The sequence below is a fragment of the Podarcis gaigeae genome (assembly GCF_964106915.1).
Source record: "Podarcis gaigeae genome assembly, chromosome: 10".
Classification (NCBI taxonomy): domain Eukaryota; kingdom Metazoa; phylum Chordata; class Lepidosauria; order Squamata; family Lacertidae; genus Podarcis; species Podarcis gaigeae.
In genome coordinates, this window is record NC_139686.1 from 58,711,388 (window position 1) to 58,733,133 (window position 21,746).

Consider the following 21,746-nt stretch of genomic DNA (forward strand, 5'->3'; position numbering starts at 1 on the left):
GGGGTCCTTCTCAAAGCCTGGTATTCTGGGCTTTGAGAACAGAGATCACTACCTTGTTACGTTCCTATATTTAAGCCATCCTTTTCTAAACTGAAAGAACCCTCATGTTTCTCCTTTCCACTGGACACTCAACAGACTTGTGCATCTTATCACAGTAGAAATGCACAATATGTAGAAAGCATGAAAAGAGGAAGCGTAGGCAGGACACACTTCCTGCCCCCTATTTCTGCGCGCTCTCTGAGGTAGTCCTTATTTTCAAAAAGGCCAATAAGAATTGCATGGGGAATGCCAATGTCTTAGATAGAATTTCAGCATCTGAAACAATGAGTTCTAAATGAATTTCAGTGAAACAGAAATCTTAAAATCCAGATCATTGTAGCACAGCACCAAAAGCAAAAGTGACAGAGAAGACACAGCAGAACTTCTAAGTAAAAGAGAAAGATCTCCATAACTGGAGAAACAATTTGTCTTCCAACCAGGGATAAAAGCTTTTTTTAAAAAAAAAATCTACAAAATATGCATATTGCTGCAAACTCAATTTATAGTGATTGTATCACAGCTTGTAATTTGCATTTAAATCAGGCATCTTTTTTGCAGAAAGAGAAAGAGAGAGACATAGCAGTCTTTCTAAGTATTACAGAGGCACAAACCAATGCATATTTTTCTCAAATGAGTAATGAAGAGTGGTGCTTTCAGTCTAGAATTAGCACTGATTTCCAGCAACTCTATAAGTAGTTCTCAAGGTAATGGAAATGCACAGAACATTTGGATAGGTAAGAGAGTAAGTTGTTATCACAAGTTTTAAAATGTTCCAGTTCTCAGCAGAAGTCCAGAAGAAGTCTTTAGCAAATCTGAAGTGTGATTTCACTGTATAGATGATCAACAGAAAAACAGTAGAATAGAATGCAAAACATAACATTTCCATTTTCTGCATAGATAGAATCTGGTCTATGTTAAGCAGTCAGCATGCCTAGGAAAATGTGTGCATGAAAATGTTAATAAAAATGACGTATGGAAAGTTGCTTTCAAAAATATGTACAAAAGTCAAAATTGCATATAAAAGTATATTTACTAGGAAATTTGCACTGAAATGCTGGCGCTTTTTCAGGGGGATCTTTTTTTATCTGCAAAATGCTACACTGTGTAGAGAACTGAATTTAAGATTGGAAAAATGAGAAACAAAGAGGAAGATTGACAGATCCTTCCATCCGTAATGAATCGATCAACCATTTTCTGAAGTAGATGCTTTCTAAAATCAAGGTCCGTTTTTGTAAATTTAACCAACCTTGCAAAGTCTTCTAATTTCACTTCACTATTTGTGCACACACAGACACATGCAAAAAAAAGAGGTTTTCAGTAGAAGCCATCATTCCCCTCTTAAGAATAGCTTTTTCCTCCTCTCATGAGGAAGAAAAGTCACGAAAAGTGCTATTCTCAGTATGCAGTATCCTCCTAAATCAGAAGCCTCACAATTTTATTACTAGGGAGTAATTTATCTTCTCTTAAACTCCCCAGGAAACAGATCACATTGCATAATTAAAAATGTATTAAATTTGCTAGGAAAAAATAGCAGAAGATAATTCTGGCAAATCTTTGCACATATGAATGTCTCCCATTTTAATACATTTTGTTTCAGGTTCCTTTCAAACAGTGTTCCAGTTAATTATGTGAGTTGGCCATAAAAAATAAAGTATGGTTCGCCCTTTTATTTATAGAAGGAAATGGTTTAGTGCACAAAAAGCTTCAGTTAAAGTCAACAGCAATGTGCATCTATTAGGAACGGAGAAATAATTTGTTCAGATAATGCACTCCTGGATTTTGCCATGTGGTTTTGGTGAACAAGACATGCCCGTTCTCCTGAACCTTCCTGAGAATAGGAGGACAGTATAGATTTAGAACAGTGGTTTGCAGAAGGGCACAGTTCAGAGGCTGCAGAGTGGAGAAGCTGGGAATTATTGGAAGAGGAACAGCAGGAAAAAGAAGAAGCACCAGGGGACAGACAGCTGACAGATTCAGTGTCCTTGGAAAGCATTTCTGACCACCACCCCCTCTCAGGACCAGGCAGACATTGAGGGTAGTAGAACAGAGAGCTAAGGGGCACAAGGCTCAGATTAGCTGATACAGGGGTGAAGTGGAATAGGGATGATGTAGCGGGGTGGGACTTTACTTGGAGCCAGTGGCGAAGCCGCATGCTCCGATACAGGGGGCGGAGAGCAGGCGGGGGCGAGGCTGGCGCCCCCCTGAGCCATGACGCGCCTCCCGGGGGCATGGCATGCTGCCCACAGGGGCATGACACGCATCCCAGGGGCGTGGTACACCACCCGCGAGGGTGTGGTGCGCTGCCCACAGGGGCGTGGCATGTGTTCTGGGAGCGTGATGCGCCACCTGTGGGGGTGTGGTTCACGGCTCGTATCGGGGGGCCTCCGCAATGGTACCCTACCGGAATAGTGGTGCCCGGGGCAGTCCGCTTCCTCTGTACTCCCGTTTCTCCGCCAGTGCTCAGAGCAATGCCATTAGCCTAGATAGACTGCATTTTTTTGTCTCTCTCTGTGCGTAGTGAATAAATTACTTGGTAATAACTATTTTGTTTGTTTGTTTATCTGCTTCTTGGCTGCCCCCATGGGAGGGATCGGATTCCCTTGAGGCATCCACACGGAAGAACGTATTTTATGGATGAAATGCATATAAAATGTGTATTTGACAAGAAAATGCATTGAAAAAGAATGAAAGATTTTGGGGAAAATGTATCCAAAAGTGTGCACAACGGGGCCTACAATTGGGGCTGGGCAATATCTGGTTTTCAACATCATGGTATATCACTAGCTAAATATTGTGATATATCATGATGTCTGAAATAAGAATGGAACCAAGTAGATGTGAACAGTAGGGCTAGGCAATATCTGGTTTTCAACATCAGGATATGTCGCCAGCTAAACATCATAATATATCATGTCTAAAATACGGATGGAGCTATGAAGAGGCATTGGCTGGCTCCATGTTTTTCCCCACATTGTGAATTTTGCATAGTGCATACACACACACAGACACACACACAGAGAGAGAGAGAGAGAGAGAGAGAGAGAGAGAGAGAGAGAGAGAGACACCATGATTTGTGATATATTGCCAGTCAAACCAATATCATGATATGGACTTCAAACTGGTTTTGGACAATATATTGATATATCGCCCAGCCCTATCTGCAATGGAGAAAAAATGCATAGAATAGCACAGAACAGACCTATGACTGGAAAAATGAAATTGGACAGACATAAGCTGATTTGTCTATCCCTAGCACCTATGGACAACTTTCATTAATGTCACTGCCAAAGACTATTTAGCTAATAGGGAACCCCTGGAAAATTAGAGGTATACTTAGGGAAACCAAAAGGTTTTCAGGATTAGAAAAAGAACATCTAAGGGGGTAAATATGAAGGGCAAAAAATAATAATCAAACTCAGCCAATTTAGGCAAGCTTAATGGCCACGGAATCCTAGGTGTTTATTGCTGGCAGTGGGGGAAAATGGGCAACTGGGAGCAGAGAAGGAATAAAGAACCAATCAAGAGAGCATTGATAGCACGCTGGAACACTGAACGAGAGCATTCTACACTGCAACATTTTATTGCAAGCCCCTTTTATAATTTTCTGTAAACATGCACTTCATCCAGGCAAAAACTGCACACAGAAGCAGTTACAGTAAAACAAACAAAACATTATCAGCGAAATCTTGACGGAAGGAATTCAGTGCCAAAATCCTTATTCCTTGAAGGGGAGCCAGGACTGTACAGATTCAGCCTTCCAGAATACCATAATCTGAAAGCAATTTAGAGTGAATACACACTTTATTTTTAATGTATTGGACCAGATTCAACTACCCCATTCCGCTAGAGGAAGCCAGCTTCAAAGATTCCTACTAGCGTAATGGGGTTTCCCTCCTCTTCTTCCCTCAGGCTTCTCCCAAATTAACTTTGGAGGTTTGGGAGATTCCCCCAAAATAGAGTGTAGGGTAGTAAAGGGAAGACCATTCCATTGGGTGGTTTTTATACTTAAGTTGACACATAAAATAAGTTTGCTGCTTGTTCTCTCGGGAGATGAGATGCATATGGAAGTCCTCATGTTGCGGACTTTTCGGGGTATGTAAGGACCCCTGGAATGAATTAAGTTCGCATCTGGATGGTCCACTGTATATACGGTATATAGGGACTTTTCATGAACTTTTAATGAAACATGTTCATCATGCATTGAAAATTGGTGAATCCTAGCAGGTGGAAAGTTACACATGTCCATTAAAGAACCAGCAAACATATTACAATCACTAAATTAGGGCTATAAGGCCTCACAAAAAAGAGAGAGAATATCCGAATTTTGCCCTGTCTCAGAGGGTGAGGAAATCATATACCGTATTCTAATTAATTCCATTAATTAATTTTTAGATCTTGATCACATAAGCCGAGCTTGTCAAAACTATATTCCTTAAATTAATGGGAAGTGGGTATCGTCATTCCCTTAAGTGAATTTGAAAAATCTCAGCCTTCAGCATTGCCACAAGGATGCAGAGGGAAATCCAATTAAATGGAACTGCAAAGTATAGTTTTGTGCATAGTTTTTAATGCAGATGTCTTACGCTCATGTAAACAGTTTGGAGGGGAGGGCTGAACCCCTTGCTGAAGTAGCAGAACATTATATTTATTAACACCAGCAAGAGTAAGAAGTAAATAGCCCTTTTTTGCAATAAGATCCTGAAAAATATGTTGCACTTTTAACAGGTTCTGCAATAACTGGTGAAATTGCTTAATTCTTTCCCCCTGGAATTCTTTTTAATGTTCCTGCAATATTAATGCACTGGAGAGTTTTGTGTGGCAATGATTCACATGTATCTAAGCCTTTGTTGCTCAATTTGGGTATTTCATATTAATTACAGTTTGCAAGTTAAAATGCACTCATCGATGGAGTTCAGCTCCAGGCTGAAGGTCTAACCTGGAGCAGACCCTGCATACAGCCAGTGTGGTGTAGTGGTTGAGAGCGGTAGACTCGTAATCTGGTGAACCGAGTTCGCGTCTCCGCTCCTCCACATGCAGCTGCTGGGTGACCTTGGGCCAGTCACACTTCTCTGAAGTCTCTCAGCCCCACTCACCTCACAGGGTGTTTGTTGTGGGGGAGGAAGGGAAAGGAGAATATTAGCCGCTTTGAGACTCCTTTGGGTAGTGATAAAGGGGGATATCAAATCCAACTCTTCTTCTCTTCTTTTATGTTTTATGGAAAGCAAGGCTATTCAGCAGCAGAAGCAGAATCAGGAGAATTCATAGAACCATAGAACTGTAGAACTGGAAGGGACCCCAAGAGTCATCTAATCCAATCCCTGCAATGCCAGAATCTTAGCTAAAGCATCCATAACAGATGGCCATCCAACCTCTGCTAAAAACCACCAAGGAAGGAGAGTCCACCACCTCCCAAGGGAGAACATTCCTCTGTCAAACAGCTCTTACTGTCAGAAAGATTTTCCTGATGTTTAGTCACCATCTTCTTTCTTGAAACTTGAAGCCATTGGTTCGAGTCCTACACTCCAGAGGAGGAGAAAACAAGCTTGTTCCCACCTCCATGTGGCAGTCCTTGACATACTTAAAGAGGGATATCATGTCTCCTCTCAGTCTCCTCTTTTCCAGGCTAAGCATATCCAGCTCCTTCAACCATTTCCAGACCCTTTATCATATTGGGAATTACTGACACAGATTGTATCCACACCATACAAACACACACCACAATAATCCTGAGAACTTCAATCTGCCTGTCCCAGAGCCGCAATTGTCATGATCCTCAACAAACCACAGTAATATATGGCGCTTACTTTAAATTTTATCAGTTTTTTATTTAATAAAATGCATATACGTATTGACTAGGAGGGAAATACACACCTCAAAACTATTTACAAAAAGAATTCAGCAATGAAAATAAACAGAAGCAAAGATAAGCCCCTAACCAGATTATAGAACATGTCAGCATTCTATATATCCGAATGGGCTCACCTAAACTGAAATGTTTTTAGCAGGTACCAGGAAGAGTACAGTAAATGTGTTGGCCTGCTGTCAATAGGCTGTGAGTTCCAAAATGTGCTGCTGCCACTCAGAAGCTGCCTCAGACGTTCAGGTTCCAAAGAACATTCGCAAACTGGAACACTGGCATTCGGGAGCCAAGACATTCGACTCACAAGGCATTCGGGATCCAAGGTATGACTGTATATGTGGCACATCTAACAGTACCAGTTCCACAGTTTGAAGCTGTTGGGTGGGGATATATGGAATAAGGGGAATGTCAGGGACGCGGGTGGTGCTGTGGGTTAAACCACAGAGCCTAGGACTTGCCAATAAGAAGGTCAGCGGTTCGAATCCCCACAACAGGGTGAGCTCCCGTTGCTCGGTCCCAGCTCCTGCCAACCTAGCAGTTCGAAAGCACGTCAAAGTGCAAGTAGATAAATAGGTACCGCTCTGGCGGGAAGGTAAACGGCATTTCCGTGCACTGCTGTGGTTCGCCAGAAGCGGCTTAGTCATGCTGGCCACATGACCCGGAAGCTGCAAGTAAAGCGAGATGAGCGCCGCAATCCCAGAGTCAGCCACGACTGCACCTAATGGTCAGGGGTCCCTTTACCTTTACTATGGCATGTGCATAGCCTTAAACTGGGATCTCGGAGCTTTAAATGTTAGGCAGCAGCCAATGCACTATATGTTCTATCAATTTAAGGAATTTCTGATGGTGCAACAGAATGTGTTCCCTCTCCTTACCTCTGTTTGCCCTGGGCCCTACCCATATCTGATCCAGAGGATTAGGGAAGACTTTGGAACAGATTTAGGGAGTGTCAAGGGGACACACCGGCAGAGGAGAAGGAGGGAAAGTTGTGTTGCGTAGCCCAAAGTCTCTGCACTGAAAGAACTGTGTTGAATATTGAATTTAAAAATAAAATTACCTGCTTTAAAGGATGAAAAATTGGACAGTCCTAGCTACATCAACAGATTCTGCTGGCACAACAGCATTCATTGATTTGCTTTCCCAAAAGACTATCCTATATGAGTCAAGGCCAGACTGAGATTCTGGCCGACACAGTGACTTGTGGGAGTGGAGATGGCTTTTCAAGTTCCCACTGCTACTGACAGACCTTTCTGATCCAGATCTCATACACATTCAGCAGGGAAAGAACAAAAGTTATAATGACACTGTGTTAAAATGCTTTTGCTTTGTGACAGTGTAAGTAATCGTTTAACTTCGAATTCAAGCACAACAAATTCATTTACAATTTTCCCAACACAAATGCCTCAGAAAAGAAAGATTACAAAGATCCCTGTTATCACCAGGGATTTGTCTATTTAAAGAAAAAGGCAATATTAGTCTTTAAAAACATTTGAGCCAATCGCCCACATGTCAAACTAAAAAGAATATTTCTTGCTAAGTGCAAAATTATCATCGTCTTTTCAGGTACATATCATAGTGGCAAGTAGTATGACATTTACAAATTTTGGAACGTGTATGGACTTTTCCCTCAGCCATATATTAATTTCAAACATTTCAGATGTCAACCAGCAGTACAGATGTTTAATGTCTTCTTGCATACTTTAGGTTTCCCAGGCACACATACTCTCAAGACATATTCTCCAAAATTTAAGATGATGCATATCTATCTATCATCTATCTATCTATCTATCTATCTATCTATCTATCTATCTATCTATCTTATCTATCATCTATCTATCTATCTATCATCTATCTATCTATCTATCATCTATCTATCATCTATCTATCTATCTATCTATCTATCTATCTATCTATCTATCATCTATCTATCTATCTATCTATCTATCTATATCTATCATCTATCTATCATCTATCTATCTATCTATCATCTATCTATCTATCTATCTATCTATCTATCTATCTCTATCATCTATCTATCTATCTATCTATCTATCTCTATCATCTATCTATCTATCTATCATCTATCTATCATCTATCTATCTATCTATCTATCATCTATCTATCATCTATCTATCTATCTATCTATCTATCTATCTATCTATCTATCTATCTATCTATCTATCTATCTCTATCATCTATCTATCTATCTATCTATCTATCTCTATCATCTATCTATCTGTCTATCATCTATCTATCATCTATCTATCTATCTATCATCTATCTATCATCTATCTATCTATCTATCTATCTATCATCTATCTATCATCTATCTATCTATCTATCTATCTATCTATCTATCTATCTATCTATCTATCTATCTATCTCATCTATCTATCTATCTATCTATCTATCTATCTATCTATCATCTATATCTATCATCTATCTATCTATCTATCTATCTATCATCTATCTATCTATCTATCTATCTATCTATCATCTATCTATCTATCATCTATCTATCTATCTATCTATCTATCTATCTATCTATCTATATCATCTATCTATCATCTATCACACTACCAGCTACAATTTGGTTGCATTACCAAATTACTGTCTGTACATTTCCAAGGGTGTACAAAGTCTTATACAGGGCACAGAAGTGACACAACAATGTCCAGAGAGCCAGCCACTGTGTTGTTATAAATGGCTTCCTGGGATTGCTGCACTACACAACACATGCAGAAGCACCAACTCTCTCAGATCACAATAGAAACATACAATACTGCCTTATAGGAAGTCAACGACTGATCCATCTACATTGTTCAGTATGGTCTGCACTGACCGGTATCAGCTCTCCAGGGTTTCAGATAGTACAGTCTTTTGCATCCATGATAGATGCTCTTAACACTGAGCTATAGCACTTCTCTTCTGATCTACAGACCTTTCGTTTCTGCAGGGCCTCCTGCCCTTTTCTTGCTACACTTCCTTTTCTACTCACACTGCCAACCCAAACCAACATCCACATTCAAGACTCCCATCCATACATAGTACAGTGGTACCTTGGTTCTCAAACACCTTGGTACTCAAATGCTTTGGTTCTCAAATGCTGAAAACCCAAAAGTAAGTGTTCTGGTTTTCGAACGTTTTTCAGAAGCCAAATGTCCGATGCGGTTGTTGGCTATTGTTTTCGGGGTACCTGCACCAATCAGAAGCTGTGCCTTGGTTTTCGAACGTTTTGGAAGTCAAATGGACTTTCAGAATGGATTAAATTTGGCACTTTTGTTTCTACTATTTATTTTGTGTTTTTGTTTTTGAGGCTTTTTTGATTAATTTGTTTTAGTGACTGTGTGGAACCCAGTTCAGCTACTGATTGATTGATTGATTGATTGATTGATTGTGTGACTGTGGAAATGGATAAAAGGCCCCCATCCAAACAGTGACTATCATAAGTGCAGGGAAGAAATTTATTATTATTATTATTTATCATCTACAATACATTCTTATTTATTTTATACTATAGTACATTGATAATTGCTTTCATTTTATGGATCAAGGGTCTCGTTAGATAGTAAAATTGATGTTAAATTGCTGTTTTAGGGGTTCTTTTTAAAAGTCTGGAACAGATTAATCCATTTTGCATTACTTTCTATGGGAAAGCACGCCTTGGTTTTGGAACGCTTTGGTTTTAGAACACACTTCCGGAACAGATTAAGTTTGAGAACCAAGGTACCACTGTAATCCTGAAACAAACTGTTTCCCCATCTGGCACAAAACCCTTCCCACTGTATCTCTCGCTTCTCATTTCTGAGAACTCACACCAACTTCTTTCATCTCACATGGAAAGCTTTAGAACCGTGTAGAAGATATTGCCCTCAGCGTGAGGATCAGCATTCCCATGGTGAGCTTTTCTTGCCTCCTAGCTGTAGCAGTTAGTGAACTCATTATGCATGTCATGTTCCTGTCAGCTAAGTATTTCCCTGCCCACCAATCACAGCAGTGGCTAGTTTGCTAGCCGAGCAGAGAAAGCTCTTGCCCTACAGTTTCAACCAGCATGGCGGATTCTACTAAGTCCATATGCTCCACCATTCCTCAGGTGAAAAAAGGGTCATTTCTCACTCCCCTACCCGCAACTGACCCTCTTCCACCTCCACATTTTCATTCTCCCTGCACTCCCAACACAGAGCATTTCCTATCAGAAGAAAGGCAGATGCCACTGTCATGACACCAATGGAAGACAACACACATGCCCTCCACCATCCTGAGAAAATCCCTTAATCTCAATTTTATTTTATTTCATTCTTTGGTAGATTCAACAAACACACACACACACAAAACAAAAAACGACAACACACCAAAAAATATTTTGTTAGAAAGGGGCAAGATTAGATATGGATGTACAAAGCAATTAAAAATAAATAAATCAAGACTACAGTGGTACCTCGGGTTAAGTACTTAATTCGTTCCGGAGGTCCGTTCTTAACCTGAAACTGTTCTTAACCTGAAGCATCACTTTAGCTAATGGGGCTTCCTGCTGCCGCTGCGCTGCCGGAACACGATTTCTAAGCCTAACCCTAACCCTAACCCGAGGTACTATTTCTGGGTTAGCAGAGTCTGTAACCTGAAGCGTATGTAATCTGAAGCGTATGTAACCTGAGGTACCACTGTACTTGAGCTCCAATCGAATCCCCCCTTCTTCCCACAGGGAAGAAGGCAGCCCTGCCTTCTTGCCTCCCCTCAGAGCCAGCATGTGGAGCTGGGCCTCAGTGGTGGCTGCCTCTCCTCCTCCTCCTCACTCGCTCACAAGCAACCACTACAAGCTGCCCATGGAGGAGGCCAGTAGCAGCAGCCATGGAGAGGCAACGGGATGCTCCCTCGCCACCACCACTGCTTGGTACAAGCACCAACTCATCCTCCTTCCTGAGCTCAGCGGCGATGGCATTGGCAGGGGAAATAGGGACATTCCGGGATCAAATCAGAGGCAGGGATGGCTTTGTAATTCCAGGACTGTCCTTGGAAAATCAGGCCTCTTGCAGGGTATGTAATCATGGGTGGGAGAGCCCTTTTTGGCCTGAGGGTTTTTAATTTTTGATTGACAGTGGATGCTCGGGTTGAGAACATGATCTGTGTGGGAGGCATGTTCACAACCCTCAGCTTTCGCGACCCGCACGTCTGCACACGCGCAGGTCACGATTCGGCACTTCTGTGCATGAGCACACAGAGAAACCCAGAAGTAACCCGTTCCAGTACTTCTGGGTTCAGCACAGTGCGCAACCCGAAATCACACAACCCAAAGTGTCTGTAACCCAAGGTATGACTGTAGTGTGTTTTAATTTTTTGGAAGCTGCCCAGAGTGGCTGGGGTAACCCAGTCAGATGGGCGGCATATAACAAATTGTTGTTGATATTATTCTTATCACCATCATAATCCTCTTCTGGATAAACATCCCAGCGGAGATGGTGTGCACATGCCTGTGTTGGGCAGAGCAAAAGTGAGAAAGCAAGTGTGGTCGACAACAAAAGTGGGCAGAGCAACCAATCTGAATTTCAGCTCTGTGTGATGTAGGTCTCTGTCCTTCTCTCTCTTTTTCTTTCTTTCTTTTCTTTTCACATTAAAAACCTTTATTTTTGTTGTTGTTGTTTTTTAAAATTATTCAAAATTATAACAAGACATATTATCCAAAAACACATCATCCTTGTCCCCCGCCCATTTTTCCTCCCTCCCCCCTCCCACACAAAACCCAACCACCCCCAACTTTCCTCAGTTCCAGTCTTTGGTTTCTCTAAGAGTGCTGTTTTCTGCATGTTACAAAGTTGTATAGATCCTCAAACTATTTAGCTGATTATTATCAATAAAACGTTTGTGAATGTTTATTCAAAACCTGCCAAGGAGTCCAGTTCGCTGTGTTGCATCTTCAGATACTTTTTAAAGGGTTCCCATTCGTCCTTAAAGTCACAGTTATCCTTGTCCCGTATCTTATGTCAGTTTTGCCAGTTCTGCATAGTCCATCAATTTTTCTTGCCATGATTCTTTAGTTGGGGTTTCTTCAGTCTTCCATCCTTGTGCTACCAGGTCTCTGTCCTTCTCTGCCAGGTAAGCAGGAGGCACGATGAGAGTTCAAGGGCACTTTCCAGGCAGGCAAAAACAGTCAAGGGGTGTTTGAAGCAGAAATGGTGAGAGGTGTGGCCTAGATAAGGTGTTGTGGCTGGGGAGAGGGCGTGGCTTGGGGACAGTCCGAAGAGTCTGTTGGAGAGAATTTCATTCTGCAGGCTTGAATTTCTGAATGCCAGATGGGGCGTAATGCCTGAAGGACACCGTGTTGAGTGCTTGTCGTAGCTGCAGAATAACCCCTTTCCCAAACAACTCTAAACTTTCCCAACCGCAGAACAATTACACACGCACACCCCACTCAACCCCTTCCCACTGACAGATGATCCGGCTTCTCCATATTATGAGCAGAGAGTAAGAGAGAGTTCAGAAGGTGCTAAATGTTTCCCCTTAATAATAAGCCAGAGCGTTCTGCCTTGTCGTTTTTTATTCTCTCCCTTAACCGCCTGTCAAAGGAGGCAGCTACTTCCCATCAAGACTCATGTTGATGCTTCACTGGCCACAAGCAGGGATAAAACCTGTCCTCCAGCATTCCACACATCCCATTAAGGGGACGGATTGGATTTTGTAATAAGAATGTTGCAATAACCGAACCAAGCAAAAAAAGCCAGACCCTAGAGAGACTTTGTTTAATCATTCTCCGCTGCCAGACTTTGAGAAATGAAAGGCCAGCCGCTGCTCTTTTCCCTGCTTGCGGCTCAGGCTCCCTGGCTGTCACTTCTCTGGGACACATGATGCTCAAACGAGGCACAAAAATATATATGAGAAAGATTAGGGAGAAGGAAGCCTCAATTTACCAACAAACATTTTGATAAACCGAGGAAAGGGAGGAAATGCTGGAAAGGAAGCAGCGCTGGCAATCCGAGTGAGAACTTGGTAAAAACGCCATTCATCTTCAGGGATGTCTTGATCAAGGCAACTCTTCCTTGTTCCCATCATGTCAGTGGAAGAGAGATGGTCCTGATGGTGTAGCTCGCTGGATGCTGCATGCTAAATCTTCCTCCTTTGGCAAGAGCCATTGTGTGTGTTCCTGTGTGTGTATGTGTGTAATTTTTTCCCCATAACATAAGTTACTTTTGTTACTCAATAAAAAATATTTTTAAAAAGTTGCTTTTGCTACTCAACCATTACATTCAACGAAACTACTGTATTGACTTCCCAGTTCACCCAAAATCGATGTTTATAACTCAAATTACATACAATTGTGTTTCATGGTTCCGTCTTATCTAATTTCATCCTCTCTAACAAGTCTCTTGATATACTCTGCTGTTTTCTTACACTTGAAACCCCGCTGTGGTTTTTGCTTATGGGAAATAACTTTTTATATGGGCTACAAAGGGTTTCCAGTCTTCTTTAAAAGGTTCTGAATTTGTATCTTTTGTCAGTGCCATCCATTTCGCCATCTCTGCATATTGCAAGATTTTCACCAACCGTTCTTCCTTTGTGGATGTTCTCACCTCCTTCCATTTCTGAGCATAGAGAATCCTTGCCATTATAGTCACATATATAAATACTGTTGAGGTTTTCTTTGGGATTTCGCTGTCTAGCAACCCTAGGAAGAACTATTCTGGCCTCTTGGGAAAAGTCACTTACTTTCCCCCCCTTAATTTCATTAATGACAAGGGCTGTTGCTGATGCCTACCCTGCTGTCCATTTTTATTCCCCACCCACTGTCCTGGCCCTCCAAGAATCACCAGAAAGCTCAGTCTAGTTCAGGGTGAGGAGCCTTTCTCACACCGAGGGCCACATTCCCATCTGAACAACCTTCCGAGGGCCACATGCCAGAGATGGGCGGGGCCAGAAGCAAAAGTGGGTGGGGCAACCAATTTATTTTAAAAAATTCTTTGTACAATAGTGTGTAGTTTCTGCACACACTCCTCCCAACCATCTATCCAGAGAAGCAGGAACCATTATCACAGTTCAAGGAGACATACCAGACAGGCAAAAATGCGTAGGATGAGAAGCAATGTGATCTACATGGGGCTACCTTTGAAGGTGACTTGGAAACTACAACTAATCCAGAATGTGGCAGCTAGACTAGGAGCGGCCACCGGGACAACATAACACCAATCCCAAAGGATCTATACTGGCTCCCAGTATGTTTCCAAGCACAATTCAAAGCGTTGGTGCTGACCTTTAAAGCCCTAAACGGCCTCGGTCCAGCATACCTGACGGAGTGTCTCCACACCCATCGTTCAGCCCAGACACTGAGGTCCAGTGCCGAGGGCCTTCTGTCAGTTCCCTCTCTGTGAGAAGTGAGGTTACAGGGAACCAGGCAGAGGGCCTTCTTGGTAGTGGCGCCCGCCCTGTGGAACGGCCTCCCATCAGATGCCAAGCAGATAAACAGCTATTTGTCTTTTAGAGGAGACCTGATGTCAACCCTGTTCAGGGAAGTTTTCAGTGGTTGATGTTGTATTGTGTTTTTAATATTTTGTTGGGAGGTGTCCAGAGTGACTGGGGCAACCCAATCAGAAAGGGTGGTGGTGGTGGTGGTAGTGATGATGATGATGGTGGTGGTGATTAGGATCAAGTGAAGAACGTGTCCTGGGGAGAGGCCTAACACTCCACACCCCTGTTTTTTTACATCTTCACATTTGGGCATTTTTAGAATCAGTACTTTCTCACTTCCATTTGCCACCACTGTCCCAGGAAATATTAATATTCAGCTCAAATGTGTACTACATGTGATCTTTGCAGATGCCTAATATAAACCTGTGACATGTTATTGTGGTACTGCGTTGACCTTTTCATTATGCTGCATTTCAACCAACAGTCCGTTCCTTTTTCTCTTCCACATAGTTAAGGAAGTGACAAGGAGAAAGGACAGTCAAATGCATTTGCAAAATGTTTAAAGGCTCAGATTATCATAACCGAAAGCAATATGGAATTTATTCATCTTTTACTAAGAGCTGGGGTTTTTTTTTTGTTTAAGTCACCAGACCAGTCCTTCAAACAGTTCCCATTCTGTTCATCAGCAAGCTATTAAATACCTGGAAGATCCAAAAATCTTTCCAAAAATTGCATAGTGTTAAAGAAGGGGTGAGGAACCTGTTTTAGCATGAGCTCTGCCTTCCTTAGTGGGCAACTATCTGGAGGCTGTTTGCCAGTGTTGGGAAGAGGGGAAGGAACAAAAGAGGTGACTTTTGCCCTTGTACTGTAAGCTGCATTCCAGCCTTGCAAAAGTCAGGTGTTTGTTTCTACATGCAGATAAATGCCTTTCCTTCCTATCCTCCACCCAGGAATCATCAAAGGACACATTGCAACCAGGCAAAAGCATGCACGGATGTTATTGGCCCAGAGATGGAAAGAAGATAAAATCCCGACCAGAGAAGAATGGCAGATCAAGTTGATGGATTATGCCAAAATGACTGGAAGAATCAGAAATCAGGAAGACCAAAATTTTAATAAGGAATGGGGGGAAAGTTATAACTTATCTTAAAGACCATTGTAAACAGTCAAAATCTTTAGTAGGATTGGAATATCACTTGTAGTTTAATGGTGAATTTTGGACACAGTGGAGAGGTAAAAGTTTTGGATTATCATAAAAGATGCAGGAGAAAATGACTGACCATAGGACCCACAAAGGGGAGGAAGGGAAGTCCAGGAGATTCTTTGAAATCTTGTTTTTATGTTGTAAGTTGGATAATGTGACTGTAAAATTTTGATTTGAAAAACCAAATAGATAAATTTTAAATAAATATATAAGCAAGTGAGAAAGGCGAAGGTAGAGTAAAGCCAGGGATGGGTGTAGCTTGATAGAGAAGGTGCTGCCTGGACAAAAACGAGAGAGTCCAGAGAGAGGCAAAGTTTCCAACCCTTGCTTTTAAAAAGCACACTTTTCCAATAAATATCCCGAGGAGTGTCTGCATTACTTGATAATAGGCTAAGAATTGTGATGAGAGAACTGTGTTCTTAAATCTGTGTATGAAGAAGAATACAAGTGACTGGGCAATCGAGATCTCTGAGACCCAACTTTTTCAGCTGCCGAATCACATTTCGGCTGACCTTGACTCCTGTTTTCTTTGGTCGTGGCAACTTCAGTGATTCAGAGGCACCAACTACCCAACATTGCAGGGTGGTGGCAATGTCTGAGATGTGTGGGTGCAACCATGGGATCCGTGGATAGGCTCCACCAGTGCACTCGCATGGCCCCAAGTTTGTTGCCCACACACACACACACACCAGAAACACTACTAGAGGACAGCTCTGCACTCCTTCTACAAAACAACCAGCTGCTCCACCTTTGTTGGACCACCTTTGTTGGTTCAAATGCCCACTCACCCATAAAGGTCACTAAGTAACCTTGGCCTCTGGGCTCTCTCAAACTGGTCCACCTCACAAGGGATCTCCAACACCGTCACATTGAAGTAATTGGGGAAAGGGCAGCTTGCCCAAGACTTCCCCCACCCAATCAGGGGTGGCCCATCCCATATTGGTATCTGAGGCAAAACAGGAAGATGCCTCCCTTCTCCACACACACACACACACTGCCTAAGCCTTGCTTACTTGGGTTGCACAATAGCAGCTTCCAGCGAGATTTTGCAAAACCGTGCCAGAAGGAGTGATGGAAGCACTGCCCCACAGGATTCCACCACCCGAAGCAGGATGCTTCACTCCACCTCATAGGCCCTAGGTACTGTGGGTGGAAAAGTAGCAAGTACGTTGAGTGATTCTCTGTAGTGAGAGTTTCACTGAGAACAGGTTGCAAGAGCGACACTGAGCAAATTAAACTTCATGGCTGCATATTTCAGGATTCCGCAACCACCACACCCACCATTCACTGTTCTCTTTCATCATTTAAGGGAGGCTTAAAAAATCCATTGTTCTTCAAGAAGACCCAATTTCCCAGACAAAAAGGAACAACTCTAATGAGCACAAGATAAAGATCAAAGAAATGGTGGAAGGGGGAGGGCACCTCATGCTAATGACTTAAGAACTAGGGTATGTTAGGAGTTAGTCACGTAAGGGGGCTTCATAAAATGCAATGGAACAGGTATACCAATTGTAGAACTTAAACACCTAAAATTATTGATTATCACACAATGCATATTTTTCTTCCTCTCCTCGATGTGTTGTATTGCCCAAAGAGTGTTTGAGATACCATTTGCCAATGTAAAAGCACTGAAAGGCAGGCTTACTGTGTGTGCAGAATGTGAGGCCTGCAAGTTCACAATTGACCTGTGGAATCCAGAAGACAACATAGTGTAGTCACCATGTCATGAGGGAGCCATATATCCTTGAGAACACTACATTCTTACACCCACTCTCTAGTATAAAAGTACTTAATGACCCTGTCTTATTGCACACTGAAGCAATAGGAGGTATATACACAGTCTACATCACGGCTGGGGAACCTGTGATCCTTCAGGTTTTGTTGGACTACAGGCAGTGGCGTAGCGTGGGTTGTCAGCACCCGGGGCAAGGCAAGTAATTTGCGCCCCCTAACCCATGGATTTGCGCCCCCTAACCCTAACCCCCAGATGTTGCACCCGGTGCGGCCGGCCCCCCCTGCACCCCCCCACGCTACGCCACTGGCTACAGGTCCCATCATACTTGACCACTGCCTGGGTTGATGAGAATTGGAGTTCAAGAGAGAAATCGGAGACGCCACAGCATCCTCATCTCTTGTTAACCATCAAAGATTTAACTACCACTGCTACCTTCCAAACCAGGCCTAGGAATTAGCTTGCCTTTTGTGACTGCCACTTTTAATTGACATGGGTTCCTGGTCAAAACATTTCCTTCCTAACTGGGCGCAAAAATGTCACACTGAGAGACAAATGAGAAACAAAACCAGCCACCACATGCGCAACTTCCCTCAAAAGGTATCTGCAGGGGCTAATTATTCCATGCAGGTCTAAGCCGGCAGAACCAAGCTCAACAGTTTACCAACTTGCCAGCTCTAAACACAGTTGTTGTTTTTTAAAAAACAAAACAAAAAACTGATGTCCACTTACCAGTTTCCCTCGAGATCTGTGTGAACGCTTCGACGCCACTCTCTCCATAGTTCCCCTCTGAAGCCAGTGTCGAAACATAGTTCCATCCAAGTGCTGTCACAATATCAACCATGGCTTGGGCTTGATAAGAGTCGGGTGGGACCACCCGGGAGAAAAAGTCATACCTGGTGTTATCACTTAACTCTGGTGCTGTAGATGCATAGCTGATTTGAGGTATCTGCAGGGGGAGGAACAGAACAAAGGTAGTTTTTACATCTCTGAAGCGTAAATTACAAGCCAAGTGTGATCTCCAATGTAAGTCATCCACAAAGGAAGCGCCTTGATTTCAACAGGTCTACTCAGGGTATCCCCTTCATGGATCACTGCCTTGCCGTGGCGAAGGGGATTGAATAACTCTAAGAAACTATTAGCTATGCCATCCAGGGCCACCCAAGATGGACGGGTCATTAGCCGAGAGTTTGGACTAAATGTGATCCACCTGGAAAAGGAACTGACAACCCACTCCTGTATTTTGCCATGAAAACTCCATGGACATAAAATAGAAGTTTTGAGAAGAAAGTGAGAGTTTCCAATGCATGCTCTGGTTCATGGGGTCACGGAGAGTCGAACACGCTAAGACGACTAAACAACAAACAACTCAGGGTATAAGGTAAAGGTAAAAGACCCCTGGGTGGTTAAGTCCAGTCAGACTTCATTATGTAGCACCCTGCTTGTGGTTAACGCTTAGCTGGAATGAAATATTCAACGCAGCAATAGAGAAATTAAAATAGTAATTTATTTGTCAGACAAATAAATGAGAGGCACAGTGGTATATGGTTACCAAGCTCTGGCCTGGCCTCCTGCCATTCTGGCCAGCACTTATATTTCCTTAATCCAGCCCCCTTGCTCCTCCTGTGGCTGCCTCTATCCAATCAGCCTGGTTGAAATTCCTATTGGCTGTTTGTTAGAACCAATCACAAAAGATACACCCATTTCCTTTTGTCCTTTTATGGGACACAAAGAGCTATATATTCTTATATCTATAAATGACAAATAAGTAGTAATATATCTTACATGTGTCTCAACAAGGAATCTTAATTGCCAGCTCACCTCTTGCCCTCCTTGCCCTATTGCCTTCCAAAACAGATGGTTAATCTTAACTTTTTATCTTCAAGGATCTTGAGTTCACATCATCATTGAAAGATCTCCTTCATTTGGAGGTCTCTATACAAAAGGCCTGACAACCATATATCAGGAGTGCTCGATGGCGTCTCCTGTCTGGCAGGAGGCTGGGCTCATTTGCCCCTCTGGTCTCCTATTGCAATATGACTCTATGAAATAAGAATTTAACATTTATTTCTTTCTAGATCCTTTGCATAATTACATTTAAGCTAATATATTTCATACATTATCATAGGTAGCCTTTTAAAAGAATAAACCTTCTCAAAGTGAAAAGGAACAGTTTACAGCCTCAAAATAAAAGAGGGGAAAAAAGCCTCTTCTTCTGTTTACACTCCCCTTCCAGCCAGTTGCTTTCTTTTCCATTTGCTCTTGGCCTTTTTAACCTTAGGAAGAAGATATGGCTCATTTTACTATTTACCAACCCTTAATTTGTAGGGTCAGTGTAACCTTGGCTCTCAGCCTGTAATTCCCTTTTTACGACTTTGAGAATTGTTTTCTGCTATAAATCAGGGGGCCCCCTTGTCTAGGAGGAAAAACATTGTCAAGGTTCTTAGGCAGCTGGTCTTCTGCCTGGCATGAAACATTTGAAAATCTTTAAGCTCATTTTAAAATACAAGCCCTGATCAAACATATAAGCTTTGATAAAAAAATGCAGGCTTATGATTAGATGCCTCAATTATGGGGGGTGGCACCCAGCTCCTGCCAACCTAGCAGTTCGAAAGCATACCAACGTAAGTAGATAAATAGGTACCACTGCAGCAGGAAGGTAAATGGTGTTTCTGTGCACTTTGGCACTCATCACAGTGTCCTGTTGTGCCAGAAGCAGTTTAGTCATCTGGCCACATGACCCAGAAAGCTATCTGTGGACTCTGGGTCTAACTAACATTGAACATCTGCTTTAACTAAAGTTAGCAATCAAAACTAAGCTGGAAATTATCAGTAAACCTTTTGAGGCACAAATACCAATAATAAACCTGTGATTTTATGGATACACATCAACAGACATGCAAACGTTTATACCCAATACAAAGTATCTTTTTATAATATACAAGAATAAAATAAATATTTTAAAAATCTAATCTAAAAAGAAACGGGAGCAAAGAGAAGGGAGACGGAAGAAAGAAACAGAAGAAAGAAAAAGAAAATTTGAAAGAGGGGGAGGATAAAAAGACTTCTGATTCCCTGTCTGTCAGCTAAATATAGTAACTTGTTCAAAGTATTCACTCAAATTGACAACCAACTATTTTCTAAAAGCCAATATTATTTCAATCTTCAAATCCAGATATTACAAGTTAATTTTCTTTTTCATAGAAAGTGTTTCAGATATTCAATAACTGAGGTTTATTCATTTCAGTGCGGCCTACTCTGAGTAGGACTTAGTTAGGAAGGCTGTTTTGTCCGCACTGACTGCCTTGCCAGGATTTCAGACTCGGTTCTCTCTCAGTCCTACCAGGAGATGCAAGGGAACTGAACCTGGGATGTTGTGCATGAAAAACAGATGAATACAACCCAAAGTACACATGTTTCTAAAGACAAAAAAAGTGTTCCAAAGCTTGATTATTCCAAAGAGGAACCAGATTATTAATTTGCATGCAGGGTCCTCAAAAACATGGACATTATTTCACTCCTCCATGTTCTTTTTCTTTAAGAAAACCAAAACAGCTGGAAAACCCTGCATTCCTCAAAACTTAATATGATTCCTATATTGTTTCCGAAGGGAATGACTAAGTACATTTCAAGAAGGGTTCTTGGGGGCTTTCTTGTCAATAATGTGTGCTGTCGGCAATGCTACTAAATAAAAATTACAACTTAAAAATTATGACTTTCGCTCGGAGCTGTAAATTTTATGAGTTTATCTTGACAGTAACAGTCCTATAAACCCCTGTAAAATATTCCAGTACATTAATCATAAAGCTAAGTCAATCAAGGGACCCGTGAAAGTATAACTGAGCACTGTCCATACTGAGCCACATCCATAAATGAAATATATCAAACCTATACATGGTTCTTGATTTCTGGACCCCATAGTGCAGAACAAGGCTGGGGCACGTCTGACCTGACGGTTGAATTACAAAGCCCTTCTCACACACCCCTTCAAACCACGTCCACCTGCCTGACCCCGATATCACATGGGAAGTCAGGTGTGATGCAGGTAAAAGTTGTGAGCACCATCACTTTGAGGTTTGTTTGTATTTAAACTACTTTCCAAAGGCAAAGCCCAGTCACCTGATGTGATAATGACATCACATGATTGGCAGGTGGTAAATGTAAATGTAAAAGTTGACATTCATGAGGGGAGGAGGTTGAGATCTGGCCCCACCCTAGTATAGAACCTGAAAAGCCAGGCACAAGAAACCAGAGGCTAACATGCTACTAAACCCAAAAAGTTTGTCATATTTTTCATGCATTCATGTTTGTTCACTACCAAGGGAAGGCAATAAAGTTTCTCCCGTTGGCTAGAAAGGAAACACCCGTTCCAAACCGTCCAGGTGCGCAATTGCCCTAACATCTCCATAAGGCCTACTTAACAGTGTCACAACAAGGGGAAATAATAGGAGTAGAAATATACTTTCGTAAGCCTGGTAGTCCCACACCTGCCATTGACATTGCGTGACCTTAATCAA

General features: G+C 42.1%; 1 protein-coding gene and 1 long non-coding RNA gene across 5 annotated transcripts in view; one reads left to right on the forward strand and one right to left on the reverse strand.

Annotated features, from left to right (window-relative positions):
- GRM8 (glutamate metabotropic receptor 8) overlaps positions 1-21,746 on the reverse strand; it is a 552,158-nt gene that overhangs the window by 391,468 nt on the left and 138,944 nt on the right. For all 4 annotated transcript variants that reach the window (XM_083699119.1, XM_083699120.1, XM_083699117.1 and 1 more), the window contains exon 3: positions 17,962-18,178. In XM_083699119.1, the coding sequence (XP_083555245.1) occupies positions 17,962-18,178 (217 nt within the window). The remainder of the gene's footprint in view (positions 1-17,961; positions 18,179-21,746) is intronic.
- LOC310825727 overlaps positions 3,112-21,746 on the forward strand; it is a 200,664-nt gene continuing 182,029 nt past the window's right edge. The window contains exon 1 of the long non-coding RNA XR_014555490.1: positions 3,112-3,126. This is a non-coding gene — a long non-coding RNA (uncharacterized lncRNA). The remainder of the gene's footprint in view (positions 3,127-21,746) is intronic.